At 40.5% G+C, this 20052-nt stretch overlaps 1 protein-coding gene across 2 annotated transcripts in view; it reads right to left on the bottom strand.

Moving 5' to 3' along the window:
- Positions 1-20052, bottom strand: part of PXYLP1 (2-phosphoxylose phosphatase 1) — a 63892-nt gene that overhangs the window by 19291 nt on the left and 24549 nt on the right. The window contains exon 1 of one of the 2 annotated variants that reach the window (XM_050902371.1): positions 4667-4760. The exons of the other annotated variant lie outside the window; for it this stretch is intronic. Within the exon in view, the coding sequence (XP_050758328.1) occupies positions 4667-4760 (94 nt within the window). Of the gene's footprint in view, positions 1-4666; positions 4761-20052 lie in introns of those variants that run through there. 2 annotated transcript variants of the gene reach the window in all.

Below are 20052 nucleotides of genomic sequence, written 5' to 3'. Positions count from 1 at the left end.
TGCAGGGGAATCTCTGCTCCGGTGCCTGGAGCACCTCCTCCCCCTCCTTCTTCACTGACCTTGGGGTCTGCAGAGTTCTTTCTCTCACATATTCTCACTCCTCTCTCCAGCTGCAATTGCTGCTGCGCAGTAACTTTTTCCCTTTCTTAAATCTGTTATCCCAGAGGTGCTACCACTGTCGCTGATGGGCTCAGCCTTGGCCAGCAGCGGGTCTGTCTTGGAGCCGGCTGGCATTGGCTGTCAGACACAGGGGAAGCTTCTAGCAGCTTCTCACAGAAGCCACCCCTGTAGCCCCCCCCCGCTACCAAAACCTTGCCACGCAAACCCAATACAAACACATAAAGCTTTTAAGAGTACGCAGCCATTAACATAACACAGACTCTTCATTCTTACACTACAATACACTACACTTTAAATATTTTTATGTGGTTTCTCTTTGCCTGCCAAAACCAGAATTCAAGCATTTTCCATACCCTTGCTAGTGCTGTTGACGTGGCTAAGACCCGCAAAGTGCAGTGACTTTAAACTTTTTCTTAAACTGTTTCAGATTTTGCATATGACTTCCCACAGGACTGTGCTTGGCGAGAATATTAAACTGCAATTTTGACTTTGGCCACTGAAACTGCAGAGCTCAGCTGCCATTCCAGCATTTATTTATTAGATTCATTTTTTAGCTTCTTCCATGCTAAGACTCACATTATTGTGAGACATTGCAAACCACTGACCAAGAAACTCTAGCAGTAACACAGAGCCTTGGCAATATCTATCAGAGGTTGATAACTGGCTTGAAGGGGGCTTGCAGCAAATTTGTATTTGGGCTATAAATCCCAAACCTAAGAATGTGTTAGAACAGTTGCTGGACTCTGTAAATAAACAGCATTACAACACAGTAGTTGCCTAAAGAGTATAAATGGGAAATTACAGCAGTTATGTTACATTGATCAAGTTTCCTAGCCAGAATAGGTTAGGAGCAACAACTCCCAGCTTTCTGTTAACAGTCTTCTCTAGAGCAACCCACAACATTGCTACTGCTCACTTAATGTCACAAAAACATACAGAGTTGGCCTAAGTACTCACAGAGGTAATGTAACTCAATTCAGCTTTGACCCATGAGTGTTCCAGAAGACAAGGGAAACCATACCCCAGTAGCAACAGCTACGACCTCCAGTGCTAAAACTTGGTTGGGAGATTTAAAAGCAAAATAGGGAACCTAATTTTTTATCTAAGGCAGTTTTAACTACAAAAAACTGAACAGACTACATTTTTGCACTGAGACTATTAACTACAGCAGTCAACACATGCATACATTATCTTATTAAGATCAAGTGCCTATGATTCATGGGGCCAAATATTTTGTTTGCAGATAGCAAGTCTCATTTCTAATCAAACCAGTTGAATAAATACTTTAACACTGCTAGATAAATTTAAGAATAAGGAAAAGCACTAAATCTTAAAGAGAAGAATCTACTCTATTTAAAATTTTAAAAATGAAATGGAATATTAAAAATACCACCTACAGGATTATCAGATTACATGTCTGAAGTTTAAAAAGCCACTGACAGAACACCCTTAAAGGAGACTCTTAAGTCAACACAGCAGTTACGAGTGCAACATAAGACTATTTTGTGGACTGGAAATGGACTCAGAGATTAGGAATAACAACAGTTCATGTCATTAATTTTTAAAAAAAGTTTACTAAAAACTATCCTATTCTAAATGCTGCTGCTAACTACATTTATTAATTACTTAGTAATAGCTGGTAAATATTGCCCTTACTGTATAGCAAATGAGCTTGGCCTATACCAAGGAAGAAGGGCGGACACAGCATTTCCCCACTAAACTACTACCACCCTGTCCACACCCAAGCATCTCAGATAGGGACTGGGCTAAAGGAGCTTCTAACTTTGAACCCACCTGGGGCATAACCATGTTGTCCAGATGTCTGCACATATTTGAACAGCCTGATCGAGCAAAAAATGTCCCTGTTCATGGCAGGGGAATTGGACTAGATGATCTTTAAAAGGTCCCTTTCAATACAAACCATTCTATGATTCAACTTAAATGTTTCAAATTGTTTCTAGGTTTGACAAAGAAAATTATCAAGAAGGTCAAAAAACTCCAGTCACCTAAATAGGCGCTGTCATAACAAGTAGTATTTACTTTTAGCACACTTGAAATAACACATATTGGGGAAAAAAAAATAATAAGAAAATCAACCAAACTACCTATGCAAATACCTGGGTCTTCTATTTAACTATGTTAAATAGATAAAGAAAAAAATCATACGATCTGGGCACCAGTCTAGGCAGTCTACTGGAAATTTCCACCAAATGCATACACATAAAAATAGCAATAGTATTTCAGAATGAGGGGGAAAACAAGACGAAGGAGAGATGAATTCCAGTTGGAAAGCTGCCTTCTCTTTGCTCAGCCATATCAGCACAGGGAACCTGAAGAGCCCACCCAGCAAGGCTGGTCCTCCTCTCCCCTTGTTAAAGCTCCTCACAAGCTGTAACTAACCTGCAGTTTCAGTGCTTTGGGATGAGGACCCCAAGTAACGCAGCCCCTCTTTGTACTTCTGCCTGGTCCAAACAATGACAGAGGTATTTTCCATACCGACAGCTAAAGTCTCAGTTCTCTCTCAACTGTTTTCTCATCTTCTGCCACTCCCTGGACATTGTTAGTGCCTCATGTATTTATTTTTTCTCCTTTCTCCCTCCCTTTTCATTTCAAGTACTTGGGCTTCATGCTCCCTTGCTGTCTTCATTTATCCTGCTTCCTAGCTGTCAAGTCCTTTTTTGCACGCCTCATCCTCTCCAGCTCCCTACTGCATGCAAGGCTCAATTTGTTCCTCCATTTTGGTACTCCTTATACCACATAGAGCAGTTACTTAAAGCTCTTTAAAGAGCTGACTGTCTCTCAGTATCCAAGTATTTCATTACTGAAAGTCCTCCTCTGCAGTGTCAATCCCACCTCTGTCTCCCAAGTGGGTTTTCTGGTCCATATGTAACCAGCAAACCTACAAATAGTATTGGACTGACACAGCCCAGAGGAGGAAAGGAAAAATAAAAACAAGAAAAAATTTTTTTTAAAGAAAAAAAAGAAAAAAAGAAAGAAAAAAAAAGATAAAAGGAAAAAGAAAAAAAAAAAAGTCCCTCATATGGAGTTGAAATTCATCTTTTTTCCAAACTCTGTTCTGCTCTTTCAGCTGTAAATCATTATAAGATCAGAATTCTATTATGTAGTTTTCACACGACTTTTTATAGCTTAGCACTATTTTATATGAGTTACTCTATTAGTTCACAGTAACGTGCACTTGCCCAAAACAGAAGTCTGCCAATGTGTATATAGTCATACTTAAATCTTCGACTAAGGGAGTTTTTGAACTGGATTTTTACACTGCTGTGCCTTTCAAAGCTCGTTTTACTATGACAGGAATACAACAATGTAAAACAGAAATGAAACAGATGATTTTGATGTGCATTTCCCACAGCCAGGGCAGTTAAAATATATCTGAAACATATTTGGTGATCTAACTGGAAACTTTGCCAACACTGAAACTATAAAGAATACGTACATATTATTATAGAGGTAGTTTGACAACAAAAAGAGAAAGAAAATATATTTCCCAATATTCATAAACTTATTTTTAAAACTAAAGCAGCTACATAGAAACATTAATTTTGAAAAAGTTATATCTAGGGAAAAAAGTAGAAGGCTTACAGAAACAATAAAATTAGAGAGACCTCAATGCAACTCTGCTCAGTGTCCCACCAAGTTAAAATTGTTTGAAACTTGAAGTAAAACTAAACATATGGGCTGGTATCAGACAAAAGTAAGACCTGATCAAACAGTCAAACAGCAAATGCTGTCCTGTGAGAGACAGAGGGGCACTGGTCACATGGCAGAACACCTAAATACTGCTGTAGAATCACTCCTTCAAGAATTTTTGCAGCTCCGAACTGAGATATGATTTTTTTTTTTAAGTTGACAAAATTCAGAGGAAATAAAATCCAAACTGATACTAAGTTTAATTAAACAAAAAACTTTCAGTAATTTTTATTTTAAATCAAACCACAGAACCTGAAGACCAAATTTTAAAATGAAGTTAACAGTCTAAGAAATGTCTTTATGAACAAGATCAATGGTGTCTGAAATATTATGACGTATGGTTTTATCCTCAGTGTACATTACATATGACCTATTTAAAGAGCAAGAAACTAATTTATCTGACTTCCATACCCTCCCAGTTCCTGAATGCCACAAAATATACCAAAAAAGACAAATATTAGACAAGTAGTTTCTAAGCGAGAGAGAGAGAATCATTCAGAAGTGCTTTCAGTATAATGACTGTAACAATTACTACATAGCAACTAATCCCCTCTGGGAGAATGTCAAGTTTATAAAATCAACTATTGGAGTCGGAAGCCCAAGCAGGGAGCCAGGCTGATATGAATTAGGGCTACAAAACTGACATGAATTTGACAGAATTAATGCAGAAAAACAAACACAAAGCAAAGTGCAGTTCATGTAGAAGAAACACCAAAACTAAATGCCAAATCACTCCATTACCAGTTTCTCTCCCTCCTGCAGTTCTCGTTTCAGCTTGAAAAACAAGTATCACCACTGTTTACCAAGAAGAGATTTATCCATGAAAAAAATTTACCTAAAACCAGAAAGATAGGCAATAAAACCATTTTCCATTTCTGTTTTCCCTTGTAGCTCCAACCAGCCTGAGAAGCAGCAGCGCAAGTAGCCATGTTAGTCTCAATTTTCTGACTAAACAGAGACCTGAAGTTTTCATCTTTTATAAAACAGAAGGTTCTTTCAGCCCCATGCAAACATACTATTTAAAACAGTCACATGGAAATGAAGCCACACAGCAGAAATAAAAAAAAAAACCACAACCCCACCCACTGTAGGTAACCTTATGCTAATGGGTAAAGAAAAGCAAATGCGCATGTCAGACAGCACAAAAAGTTATTTATCCCTCTTCCACCTTTTTCCCCCCCCTCCCCTTTCTGCTCCTAGCAGGACACTAACAAGGCTGCCTAGCACAGCGAACACTCAGGCTTCTGACACTCTGATGATGAATGTAGACTTCTCTTCTAGTTGCTCTCTCTCTGAAAAAAGTGGAAGCTAGAGAAGAAGTGTAGGGAAGAACAACCAGGAAGAGGCAGGAATGCTTCCAAACAACTGAGATGAGGGAAAAAGGCCAAGATGTGTGCAGCAAGAAAAACAATCTGGAAAAAGTAGATAAGGCGCACGCGGGCTGAAGAGCATGCAGCGCAACGCCGAAGGTACGCAGTGTCAGCCTGGAAGGGAGGCGGCCTGGGCACAGCACTGCAGGAGCTCCGACGTCCTGCCACCCCGGGCCTGAGCCCTGCCACCCTGCGCTCACGCCTGAGGAGCGCATCCCTAGGGTCACGCTGAGAGCTCTGCTGGGATTACAAATGCATACTTGGACATCAGTGAAGTTCAAATACGGCTGTGTGACACACAATCCACCTTTCTCACTTCATTCTTTTGTACAGCTAAATAAAGGCTTTGCAGGTCTCAAAGGTAAGATCTGTATTAACAGTGAGGGCCTTCATCCATAATGCACAATGCCACAATCACTAATATGCTGTATTTGAATGCCGAGTAATCACACAAACAAAAAAGGCTTACTAGCCTCACATTGGTCAAACTATCCAGCAATATTAAGAAAACAACCATAAAAATCTTTAAAAGGGTTTCTAAGCCTGTGAACATAAGCTTCTAAGCTTCAGATTTTATATTTATATAAAATATAAATGGAGCTACTAAACTTTTACGTTTGTCTTAAATTTTCACTGTCTTTTAATTTGTTAAGAAGGTGCAGTTTAATTAAACAAAAAACCTCCAGCAATTTTTATTTTAAATCAAACCACTTGCCCTACAGAACCTGATGACAAATTTTATATTTATATAAAATGTGTCCACACTGAACTGACGAAGAAGTGACGGTCCTCAGTATCTCTGCAGTCTCTATCCCTTAACCACCCACATCTGCACCTACTTCTTTCACCACATCCTTGCTTCCCCTAGCATTTGCCTTTCCATTTTCTCCACTTCTGCTGTGTCTTCTGCCTGTTCAGGAGCACGTGGAGCAGGGGGCCCCTGAGGCACAGATGTATTCTCCACAGACAGCTCCCTATGCAACTGCTGCCCTTTCTACTGTAGAGCAGGCTCCAAGCTTCAAGGTTTTCTTCCACAGTGCTGCTAACTTCTCTGAGCACCACTCCAAAGCAAAAAAGAGTGAAGGGAGCTATGGGGGAGGTGGGTAACAGAAAGAAGAACAGCGGGGGGGCTGGGGGGAAACACACCTAAATTTAACCTAGAACAGCAACACCAAAAAACTCTGCCTTGACAAATCCCTGACAAGCTGAAGAAGGTTCCTGGGAGTGTAATTTCTCCACAATACTTCAACCTAGCAATAGTATGTGTTTCAAGGTCACATAGGTACAGCTTTCAGATTGCAGCCGTAGCTGGGCAGCAGAGGTAAGCACGTCCCTTCTTAGACACTTAAAAATGTTATCAAACCAAAGGCCTGAAAATGGATGACCCGAAGTACAAATTCATCAACCTCATTACAAAAGCGGGCAGGAATTTCCAACCTCATGGTATTCACTGAGCAGTCAAATGGGAGCAAACAGTGAACAGAGACTACAGATCCCTTCCTCTGAGTTTCCAAGAATTTGCAAACGTTCAGCACTAGTGGTGTGTTATGGACCAAGATGTGCCCAGACACATACACCTATGACATACATTCAGTTTCTGGATTGCTGCTGCTGTTCTTCCTTCTATAAGAGAGATCACAGTAATTCAGAGAATTTTCAAGGAGTCTGTTAACTTACAGCACAATCCTATTGCCAGCACTCTGTGTTTCAAGTTCTAAGTCAGACTTTGAAAAATATTCATGAAAAGTATTTATAAGTGTAGTAACCAAGTAGCAGATATTGAATAAATGTTCTTTTCAAGCCAGTGCTTCTAATCAAAAGCACCAAAAAATGCTTGCTATGGCAGCCTTGAATACAGGCACTTCATACTGCAGAACCACAGATTTCTGCAATAGCCTTCATTACAGCATATTTTGACACCAGAAGTTAAAGCCCACTAGAATAGTTCTATTGATCCTATCAGGTAAACATAGACATCTCCCTTCCTACGGCAAAAATATCAATTACTTTTGAAGACAATGAGGAATGCTGCAGCAGACTTGTGGAACAGAACATCGTATTTTGAATCCTTACGTATATTAGAAAAGTGTTGCTTTTAAAATTCTGTTCTTTAGTGCTATGTTTGTATTTCCTCATGCTCTTTGAACTACATCTTCTGTTTCAAAGTGACGACACAGAAGTTATAGTCCCATTTCCTTCCCAAATTACTTCTTGTGATTTAATAAAGACAAGAGGTGGATTTCCCTTTTCTTTTACTGTTGCAGACCCAGTCACCACAGAGCCTGAAGCACCAGTTCCCTCACTGCCCTCCCTCCACCTGGAGAACTCGGCTACAGTCAGTTTTCAACCCCAAACATGGTGGGGATGGGAGGAGGGCAGGCAACGTGAGCAACCGCTCTCCTCCAACTGGAAAAATACTCATAGGAAATTTGAATTAAGATTTAGGATAAACAGATACTGGTTTTTCATGGCCAAAGAGAGCAGCTCAGCATTGCCTCAACTGTTCTTCAGCAAAAAAGCGTTCTGCAGCCCCCAGCAAGGAAGCTCAGCCCACTGTCACACGTGCTGCATGACACAGTTTTTACAACTGTCATATATTGGTATACATTTTGTCTATGAGAGGAGCAGTCTCATTCAAGTTAAGGTACATAGGTAATGACTGTTCCCCAAAACTTCACCTGAAGCCTCGCTTCTTATTTTAATTACCCAAGACACGAGCAGCAGTCAATCACAGTCCCCACTTGGGCAGAGTCTCACTAAGGAAGCACAGGACGCACCCCAGGAACGGCAAAACCGAGACGGCAGCTTGCACAATTCTGCATCGCCCGCTGGAGTGAGCGCATTATTACTGTGCTAACGTTACTCAACTTCAGCATTAAGTTATCAACATCAAGCTGACCGCTAGAAAACATCAGCCCAAGCCACATTTGCTGTCAATAAATACTTAAAAGATAGCTGAAACGCCTTTAAAGACTGTCAAAGACATCATTAGAGGAAAAATTGCAGCAGACAATACAACTAACAAGACCAACAGCTATAGCAACTCGCTATTATTCAGCTCACAGTGAAAATAAAACAAACGCTCTTTTTGGTTCGCCTGGTACATGTTCCTTTGTAACCCGAGGAAAATCACCTGCCCAAGGCAGAGATGGACATATCTACTGGAAATAAGAAATTTAAAGAAAATGTTACCTGAAGTTTTCTGTTTTTCTAGTTCCTTAAGCTTTGATTAATTTTTTTTTTTTTGCAATAACTTCTCTGTACTACAGGGCAATTTTCCCCCTAGAAGTCTGAGCCACTTTTCATTATTTAAGTAAATAAAAATGCTGTTTCTCTGTTTAAAGTGTAGAAAAAATAAGTTTTCAGAAGCATCCTGTATATCACAGGTTTATTGACAGAAAATGGAAACTCAGGAAGGCTAGGAGGTTGCAGATGTACCTCAGCTAATCTAGCGGAAGTCAGAGCTGATGGAGGGGGAATGAGTGTGAGCACTAAAGTGTTTTTTTCACGTGCCTATTTTTAAGAAAACCTCATTTGTACTAGGTTATGAGGAAAAAAACTAAAGACTTCACAATGGTCTCCTGCCATGCACAAGCTCAAATCCAAGATAAGCTAAATCTTAGTTGAACAAAATGGAAGTCTACACATCCACCCTAGTATGAGCTTTCACAACACAGTCCCTTCTTTTTCCCTGGAACAATCATAATATGATTGTAGCTGCAACTTGTAAGTGCATCTTAACGTTACTAATCAACATTGATGTAATTTTACTGCAAGAAATGCAACCAAAAGCTTATTCTTCAGTCTAACGCTAGCTGAGTTTTCAGCCTTCTTCATCTTCAGATCCCTAAAGTTTTCTACTGGAGATGCAAGTCTCCCTATGGACAACTGAGAACTACTATAAATTGGCTGCTTTTCTCAGCTTTTTCTATAGGCCTATTTGTCTGCCCGTTTTCTGGATCACAAGTTGGGAACTTCTTTACAGCTTTTCTTCATCTTGGGGCAATTGCCAAAAGTAGCCTTCTGCCCACGGAGCCATAGCTCGCAGGTATTGACCCAGGGCCTTAATCCTTATCAGACTCAGGTGAAAAGGCCAGATTGCCTTGCCTGTGTATTCATGTTCAAAAATAGACAGAACAACTACACATGACCACCGCGCACAGTAGCTCTACCAGCTTTAAACAACTCACACCAGGATTTCTGAGAACAAGTTTCTGATTTCCAGCTGCATTGGCTGCATGCTTTGCTGATTTTTTACAGGATCCCAATCTGACTTACACAAGGAAAATAAATATGTTAAGAAAATCTTTTTTGCACCAAAGCACAACATGGCAGGCCTTACAGTATTACGATTTTGAAACCAAATTTAATCACACACGTTAAATTATACAATGGGTGCTTGCATTTATTGAGTCCAGATGTAGGTCTGAAAAGAGCTTTGTAGTTTCAGGGATTCCCCCCCCAATTGTTTTTCAATTGACAATTCAGAAGGACATATGGCACTGCTTAAATAGCTTCCAGGATTTTCAGCTTGACAGCAACAACACAGCAATGCTGACTGCAAGTCCGAGCCTTTTCAAGTTCTAGAGAAGACAGTCATTTTCCACTTCTCCTCCCAAAGTGAAAAATTACTCTCTACATTTTATTCTATTCTCCTACTACACTGAAACTCTACATTGTTTGACATGGAAAAGATTTATATTTCCATCAATTAAATGCACTCCTTTCTCTAAATTAAATATATATGTATAATAAAGCTTTTCCTTACCAGCTTCTCACTGATTACCTCACTGCTTGGCTCTCCGGTTGATTTGAAAGGGGGTGGAGGAGGTTCCTACTAGACATCCAGACAAGCAGACAGATTTTCTGCTCTATAAACACATTACTCAAGCCAGATATTGCTCATGCTCCAGGTTATTTAGTGACAAGATGCACAAAAAGCCCCACCACTGCTTATGATGAAGCAGTTATGTTGGTCCCTTGCCTACCACAGGCTCGTCAGGAATCACAAATGAGAAGTATTACGTAAACTGCACCATGATGCTATAAATGAAGTCATTCCTACCGATGTATCTGCATAGCTGCCGTGTCTCATCAGGCTGTGAGATGACTTCAACTATATCAAATCAGTGTCCTGAGGGCCACCAAACAAGGCTTAAGTATACAAAGACTAAGTAGGGGTTTTTTATGGCCTGAAAGCATGATTTTTATAAATACAGTAGATCCAGCCATTGTTACTTATCTAACAAGATTCATGAGCACTACAATAAGATTTTAAAGCTCTGTCCTGCTTCCGTCTACAGAACTCAGCAACTGGTAAATGAACTAATCCAGCTGAGTTGTCCTGGAATAGATTTTCAAAACAGCTTTTATCAACTGTGTTCAGAAACTGTTGGCAACTCTTCCCATTTCCATAGTATTGCCTCAAAATAAAGGTCAACATGAAAAGGTAGCTGCAGGACACAATATACTGAATGCTACTGCCATAATTTGCCTGTTGGCGGCGACCTTTGTTTTTTCTTTTTGTCCTGTATATTTTTTGGATCTCACAAATACTGGAGTGGGAAGCTGTGCAGCAGTGATCACGTCATGACTGAAAAGAACACGCTTGGCAGGTTTTACACGTGAACTGAACACAAACATAGAGGCCAACTACACCAAGCGTTCAACATAACAGAAGAAAACATGGCAAAAAGTATTTTCTCAGGAACACGGACTGCAAATCCTCTGGCTTCAGTGGTCTTTTCATCTACAGCAGCTGAGAATGATACAAAAATATGCCCCATACAGTAGAGTTCAAGATAGTTCAACAGCTGCTCCTGTTCTGTTATCTAGCAATCTGTCACTAACACTTTACATCTTTGACACGGGCTCTCTGCTGCTGAAACATGCATGCTCCCCTGCGCTTATTCTTTAAGGAATTCACTAACTCTTGCTACTAAGCTCTCGCTCCTCAAATGGATATGAAGAGGAAGTGTGGACAATTGTTCTCTATCATCCTAGATAAAATGGTTTTTTCCTCTCTTTAAAAGCCCAAATAATAGGAGCATATAGTCATCTAAGGCTTCAAATGCATGTCGTTGCCTCTTTTCCTTAGGGCTTTCCTTAGACAGCATCCCAAAATACTCGGAATGGCTTTTGAAATTCAAGTCAACTTTCATTAGGGCGTGTACTAGAACCTCCAGCTACTGAAACAGAAATCGCAAAATACATAGGTAAAAACAAAGAAATAAAAGGACTTAAAAGCACACCTTTGCTCTGCCCACTACGTCTTTACAAGCGTTGCTCCTCTGGTTTCAGAACACCAAGTCAGCAGCTTTTTGGGCTGCAACAAATTCCGAACATCCACTCACTGGTAAAAGCATCTTTCTGTGACCTCTCAACAGAGCTGCTTTCTGCACTTCTCAGCAGTATCTCTGTGTCTGCACACTTGGGTCAGATACAGTAATCTCTCTTTCTCTCAAAGGGCTACCACCCAAAAGTCAGGAAAACCCACCATGTCTACAGTTCAGCCATAGCCTCTGCAAAGGCACAGGACGCAAACTGTTTAATATGTTAATGTCATCAGCCAAACACAATCCACAGACATCTGGCACTTCTCTACATCAGTGTCCTTCCAAGATAAAAAGCCTTACAAATTCAAATCAATATTTTAACTACTGCATTAAATTAGCACCTTTCTGTTTCACATCTAATCCCAACTGTTTTCTGTCCACGAACTGACCTGCTCGGGGAAGCGAGCTCACCACCACATGCCACTGCTTGCCCAAGCCAAGCCAGCTCACTTGTCAACACCAGGGCACAGAAAGCTGACATGGATTTGCTAGCAGCAAACCCCAAACCAACATATTTAATACAGTAGAGCCTGACAGATTTTTGTGCTGGGGAAGCCTGTAATGACAGACGTAGTCATTAATCTCAGAAACTCAGAACAGCGTTCTCTGGATCAGAGAATTATTGATCTCTTTAGGACACTTGCCGTAAATAAGCTTAGAGGAAGATTGTGAAACTCATTTCTTGTCTTCCTCCAGTATTAATGTGCACAGTTGGTAAACCCAAAATTACACCACATATCTAGGGTTTCCAGCTCTTTTAATCCAACCATCTCACAAAAATCATAAAGGGAGATCACTGCCACTTTCCAAGACTTCATATTTCACTGCAGCAGGTCCACAAAAGCCTCAGTCTTTTAAATACAAACTACTTAGACCCTACCTCATTAACAAATAAACCACAATGCCATTTAGTATGTGCAAGCACTGCTTTTCTCTCAGTGAGTGAAAATTTAAAAGGGAAGTAACTTTGGGAACAGAAATTACTCTTATTTAAAAAGAAGCAATAAAAAACTGCCTGCAGGCATTAAAATCTTCAAAATCAGTACAGCTTAAGAAACCTGATTAATCACAGAAGATACACAAGCCCAAGAACACACAACAAATTTTTCAAAAATCTTCACAGTCAAATGACGAGACACTTTGGACTGAGTAAGTTGCTGTATCATTTCAGCAATGAAAGCCCAGCAAAAGCACAGATAAAAGAACAAAACTGCCTGGAGGATAAATTGCAAGAGGAAAATTAAGAAGACTAAGAAGAAACATGAACAACAACTATCTGAAGAATATTAAGTATATCTGAAACAGATACATACAGGAGAAATAGCACATCCATAAAACCGATGGTTTTCAACTCAAGTTGAAGCAGCACAGTGGGGATTCAGGCAGGCAGCACAGACAAGCAGCACAGCTCAGAAAAACAAACCTATCATCAAATCTAAAGTTTAAGTAGTTGTCCATGCTTTCCTGAAGACTGCACACAAGCAGGGGGAACATGACTGCATTATACCCACTGATGTTAAGATAGTTTTCCCGGTTGAGACTTTGTGTCTGCACTCTGCACAAGGAGGGGAGGGAGATCTGGGTCAGGACATTCCTCTGATGAAGATGCAGAACACACATCTCAAAGGACAGCAAACAATTAATGTATGAGGAATCCATTTGCAATTAATAGATAGCATTGTCCTAAAAGCTCTGATAAAAGTAAAGTAAGAGGGATAAAGCTAATACAGTGTGAATCGATTGTGAATTCTCAAAAAACTGGTCTAACATCAGAGTGGTGGCAAGGCTGTCTTTACCTTCCTAGCTTAAGACACGTAGGCTTTGTTTTGATGCCATCATCTCTGTAATGAAACATGAAAAACACAAAGGTACAAAGGAAGGCAGCCTATAGCAAGGGGATGAGCAGCTGAGAAACTGCATATGGAAAAGAAAAAACCTTCAGGGGCGAGAATCACTTCCCACTGCCCAGCCAGCGAGAACAGGAAAGCTCAGCAGGGAGGGCAGAAGAGAGTGGCAGAATCAGACACAGGCAATCTCTGCCTTCGCCGGCTTGCCCACAGGTGAGCAAAGACCAAAGCTGCCCAAAGCACATCTCCCAGACAGCCCTGGCAGCCAGCGGCTGTGGGCACTGGATCCACACAGCTGCCACTACAACACTGAAGGCTGTTATCCTGAAAAGCCCAAGCAAGAGCTAGAATGCAAACCCCGCGCAGAGGGGCCGTATTCTTGGGAGAATTGAGGGCTTCTATTGTGCAGACTTCACCTGCTTGAACTAACCCTGAATCACCAAACCAAATTTAACATTTATAAAGAATGTAACAGCTGCACATTAGAAACAAAACTATCTCTCTTTACTATTTCTACAAACAAAATAAGGTGAATTTCAGAATTTAAAAACAATGTTACAGGTGTTAAAACACAGTTCAGGTCAGTACACAGCTAACCCATGGAAAAATCCTAAGAACAATTTTTTTGGCTTTAAAAGACAGACATGACAATCCAAACACATCTGCAGTTATCTGTGAGGCAGCTTGACTCAGCATTAGAGAGCTATGAAAAAGGAACAGCAGAGCGCTGGATTAATGAGCTCTTGTTGAGCTGATAAGGGTAACACTCCTGAAATTTTAAACAACAAAAAAGAATTTGCTAATAAATAAATAATTCACCTGATCTACTGCTACAGAATAAACTAATCATTTACGTTGGAAGGGACCTCCGCAGGTCATCTGCTCCAACCCAGCACTCAAAGCAGGGCTAACTCAAATCAGGTTGCTCAAGGCATTGTCCAGTCAACTATAAATGGTTTAAAAGTAACACACATTGGCTAAAACCACCGACAACTTAGAATGATAGTAGACAGACCAAAGCTTGGTTATGACTAAGCAACTCTTAAACGAAGAAAAAAAAAAGTCCAAATTTCTTCACTGTCCCACGTCTTAACTGAAATTGGCCATCATCAAGTTGATACACATTAAAGTACAAACCACCCTTTTCTGAGGTGAGATTCAATTGACATATAAAGGCAAGCAACTACTGGCTCATAGAAGGAAAAAAAGAAGGAAGAAAAAGTGGCATAGGAACAAGAGGTATACTCCATATTAAAAAAAAAAAAAATCAAAGCATTTCTTAAATCTCTACAGAAAATCTGAGATACTTATTCTATGTACTATATCTCAAATTGTCTGCAACTGCAATGCCAGACAGTCCCAAAAAACCCACTACTGAATTCACAATAGACTAATACAACATAAACAAGCTCACAGGACTGTAAAATGACTGCAATATCTGAAGAGGCAGGAAAAAAACCTACAAAAAATTCTGAGTCACCAGAAGAAAACACTGCGCAATCATCTTCCATGAGCTCCGCCAAAAGCCTACTACACTTCCACAGACTTTCATGCAAGAAAACTAGCTGTGCACATGACTATAAGAGTTCAACTGCAATAGAGCTTCTAGCAGTTACATTGGCACATCATTGATTTGCAAAAACCTGAGTAGTCCAGGTCACTAAGGAATACACCCACTCCTCGGGGAACCTCTTGGTCTAGAGATAATTCCACCTTTTGGGCCTCCACAAGAACAAGAGGAGGGCGGCTGTCTGAATAGCGCTTTAGGAGAAGCAAAGGCCTGACTCACGTCTTCACAGAACAAACCTATAGGTCTCTCACACAGTCACAATGAACAACATGTATATCCTTCCTCATTTCATCTTTTACCCTCGTTTACTTTTACAGCCCCATTCTGGTGATAAACCCAAGTATCTAGAGATAGCAGGACTCCATGGTATGTAGAAAGACAAAGGTATTACCCACATCCTTGAAAGAAATGTAGGTCAAATTTGTTTAAATAACATACAACTACATATAACACACAAGTCATCTTCTGGTGGAACCTATTTGTGGCATTATTTGCAATTAGTGCAAGAGCCCAGTTTGACAGGAAGCAGGACCAGGAAGGGTCTAACTACAGCACAGGTATTCCAACAAAGATAGCTTAACTATTAGCAACAAAGCAGAGTTCGCTCTCAGGTGAAATATACAGAGAGGGAATTCAGATCAATGCATCAGTCTAGGTAAAGACTGACAGAAATATTACTGTAAGCATAACATTTTTTTCTCCTACTGAGAATATTCATTTTCCTTTGTTGTTTACTATCCATTCAAAACTCAAACAGTTAAGGACAGGTACGTATCTATGAGACTGTCCCTACAAAAAGTCACTGACCCTTTCACATGTTGAAAATAATCGCAATATGTATCACTAGTTATTAAGACTGAAGCACAAATTTCAACACTTTCAAACTTTCTTGCAGGTATTAGGACCAAGATTTTAGTTGGATTTTGAGAGAAATGATGTTAAAATGCTTATTATTTTCCAGTCTTGTTTCCTTCCCTCTAGAAGTTAACCCAACACTGTAGTAAGGATTTGCAGAAGCCTAACTAATAACCTGCTATTAGTTTTTGTGAAGTATTAGGCTTTATTTACAGTAGCCTTCAACCATATGTTTTAACAGCTCATATTAATCTCTGCTTAAATACAATTCAACTAACCATCATGGATGAAGCCAAAATATATATTTAAAGAAGATTTATGAAGTTCTGTAGCCTGCCAAGTAACTTCTACTGGTCAAATCCTGTCTGAAGCAACTTAACCTGACCTATATTTAAAGCAGATGTTTAAAAATGATTGCTCTATTTTTGTGGGAGAAAATAAGACTGTCCCATAGTATCATTCTCAAGTATTCACCATATCTCCTCCCCCTTCAAGGCTTAATTTCTGGACTAGTACAATATACCACCACTTTCGAGAATCACAAAAAAGTTATTTAAATCTCCAGTTACAACATAAAAAGCATCTTTAACAAAAATCTGTATACTTACAGTTAGTTTTCTTCGTTCACTACTAAAATGTACACAGCCTTGGATATATTATTTGTGGGTTGTTTTTCCCTTTAATCTTAAATTCAGATTAAATTAGTACTTTCAAAAAATCCAGAGAGATTTCTCATTAGTGGAAAATCTGCCATGGTTATGAGCTTGAAGGCAAAATTCAGGAAGGGAGATATCTGGTCTCCTTTTAATTTCATATGCTGGTAACACATGACAAAAACAAGTTCTCTGCATCAAGAATTCTAAAGTTGCAGCTTTTTAAATATAGTTAGTTGTATAAATCAGCAAAATGCAATACTCTGATTTTTTTTTTTCCTTCCACTGAAGAAATTATGTTCTTAAAATACAAAACATAAGTAGTTACTGTTTGTTGGTAAGGAACAGTAAGAGACAGTAGGGAATTCACCTTAGAGAGATGGTAAGGATATGTATTCTGTCCAGAAACAGCCAGAAGCTTATACTACCTTTTTACTGAAGACCTTGGGGTTTTTTTCCCCCTTCTCCTTCAGAAATGAATTCTGGAAAAACCCAACTCACCCATTTTTTCCACAGACTTCACATATCCCAGCTCCTCTCCACATCCCACTGGCAGTCTGTGGGCAAGGGGCTGCGGGTGCAGCTCACAGCCCCATTCTGGTTCAGGGTGGAGACAGGGGGACGGTGGCAGCTCTGCAGTGCCACAGCTACAGCTTCACAAGTTGAGGAAGCACATCCTGCTTTGCAAATGGAAAGGCTGAACAGGGATGCTACGCCCTCGCGGCTTCCACCTCTGTTCCCACCTGCAAGTCCCAGCTGAGCGTCTGGCACTGGCACACGCTCCCCCAGAGCCTCCTCCCCAGACCATCCGAGCACCCACCGCGCCACGGCTTGTCTGGAGCGAGGAGCTGAAGCAAGCAGTGGCGAGGATACCGAGGTAAGCCCCAAATGCTTCAGTGTTGCTCTTGTACAGCTGTATTGGGCCACCGAGCAGGGATGCAAACAGCAGCAATCACACCAGAGGCGCTGGGATTATTAAAGCAAACAGGCTTCCAAGAGGGGCTGTGCAGCAACACAGCAATTGCCTCCTGCAGGCAACGTCCTGGCGGGGTTGCATATGGTGCTCTCACCATCCCCGTAAAATAAGAGCTGCCCGCAGCACTCAAGCCAATAAAAGAAAACTCTACTGTTTTTCCTTGTGGAGAATCCTGATTTCTGTTTCCTATGACTCATCTGTAAAACCAAAACCTCCAGAGGAAAACAAGATGACAGAAAGTAGAGGGAAATTATTATTGGAAAGGCAAAATGTCATCTCCAGACATGCTGAAACACCAACACCAAGCCTGAACCATCAAGGCAGAGAAAGTATTTAAAAGAAAAAAAAAACAAAACCAAACACTCCCCAAACTTTGCACGGAAACCAGCACCCTGCCAGGGTAGCAGCCGACATCCTAAAAAGCAGTGGCAGATACCAAAATTCTTTTTATCAAAAGACAAGCCTGAGGCACTGACCAAAGTATCACAGTATTTAGGGAAACTAACTTCAAATCAGAAGAGAAGCTCCACATGCAGGATCTGCTTGAGAGCCAGGGACTTCACAATTCTGCAAGTGCCTGAAACAAGCAGGCTCAAAAGGAAAGTCTGTAATTTATGCTCGCCACAGGGTTAAATAGCTAGTAGAAAGAGCTGCTTTCCCACTCTAGTTTTAGTCCTCTTCTGTTGACTGATTCTTTCCTTAGGCTTTCAGTAAACAGAAACAAAAATAAAAAACAGAGTAAACAAAGGTGTTTACTTTGTTGAAAAAAATTTATTTACATGCATTTGATTAAAAAATAAAAATCCACAGTCATTGTCAAGTAAACTTCACAGAGATTACATATGGCATCTTAACAGCTAACTTTCAAAGTTTCCTTTCAGTTTGGTTTATTCAAGGTAGTTTCAAAGATAAATAGTTGAGACATCCTGAGGAGACCCACCTTCAGGCTTCCGCATTCAGTCACAGATGTTCTAATATACTGGAAGGCCTGTGCTTGCCCACTAATTGGGTTCTCATGTATTACACCAATCTTACGGGGAAAAAAGAAAGCAGCTCTTCAGGCATACTTGCAATCTCCTGTTCCTGAGCTGACCTAAGGGCTAACCAACATAATTAACTTTGACAGGGTCCTAAATTATGCCTTTTCCCCTCAGTGTGAGGCTGCAGGACCACAGCCGGATTCTGACACATCCCTTACAACACACTTGAATCTAACTGCACTGCCGTCCTCCATCTCTGTACTATAGGAACTCCCCCAACCACCGCATTTACAATCCCTCTGCACTGCTCTGGGCATATTACATACAGCACAGAGTAGGAAGGAAGACCCCAACCACTGCAATCTTTTCCTCTGTCAAAAAAGAATAAAGTATCCCAACTGGCATTCACTCTGTTTGTACAGAAGTAAACTACCCAGTTTTAGTCAACAGCATTACAGTAATATTTACAGAGACAAAAATACAGTGCACAATTTAGCGCAGGTCATTTTTCTATTCTGCAGTTTTTCTGACAAAGCAAAACACTGAAGTCTTTCAAGAGAAAAACAACATCATTCCATTTTAGAACAGTCTAACTGAAAAATCTATCAAAACCAGTTCTCCTTTTGTCTCTAGTACTGAAGTTTTAAATCGTTTTAGAATCATGACCATTTACATAAACAGACAAAGAGGAAGAAAATAAAAACATGTGTGGAGTGATAAATACCATAAGGAAAACACTTCTCCACTCTTTTCCATAGATCTGGCCCCAAACATAAAACAAGAGGGAAACAATGACAATTCTCAATAAAACTTTAAGCAGCCAGTCATATTTGGTTTGGAAGTCAACCAGTCACCCTATCCTATGGGTTTCCCAAACAAAAACTCTCATCACTATGATTATCCACCAGACACATCATAGTATGCACAGTGGAACAGTTTTGGAGTTTTAACTTTTAACACTGTCATTTTTCTATACTATTTAAAAATTAAAACACATACAAAATTTGGAGGCATTTGCCATTGAAGAGAGTTTCCCTCTATTGCTGATCTGGTCCAGGTTTCACACTGTACAATTTATTAACAGCCAAACTGAATTTGAGAACTGTGCTGGTTTTGGCTGGGATAGAGTTAATTTTCTTCATGGTAGCTAGAATGGGGCTGTGTTTTGGATTTGTGCTGGAAACAGTGTTGATAACACAGGGATGTTTTCGTTATTGCTGAGCAGTGCTTACACAGAGTCAAGGCCTTTTCTGCTTCTCACCCCACCCCACCAGCGAGGAGGCTGGGGGTGCACAAGAAGCTGGGAGGGGACACAGCCGGGACAGCTGACCCCAACTGACCAAAGGGATATTCCAGACCATAGGACATCATGCTCAGCATATAAAGCTGGGGGAAGAAGGGGGGACGTTCGGAGTGATGGTGTTTGTCTTCCCAAGTAACAGTTATGCGTGATGGAGCCCTGCTTTCCTGGAGATGGCTGAACACCTGCCTGCCGATGGGAAGTGGTGAATGAATTCCTTGTTTTGCGTTGCTTGTGCGTGTGGCTTTATGCTTTACCTATTAAACTGTCAACCCACGAGTTTTCTCACTTTTACCCTTCTGATTCTCTCGCCCATCCCACTAGGGGAGGAGTGA

The sequence above is a fragment of the Gymnogyps californianus genome, chromosome 10, assembly GCF_018139145.2.
Source record: "Gymnogyps californianus isolate 813 chromosome 10, ASM1813914v2, whole genome shotgun sequence".
Classification (NCBI taxonomy): Eukaryota; Metazoa; Chordata; class Aves; order Accipitriformes; family Cathartidae; genus Gymnogyps; species Gymnogyps californianus.
Note: the sequence above shows the minus strand (reverse complement) of the source record. Positions and strands in the feature narration are given on the sequence as shown.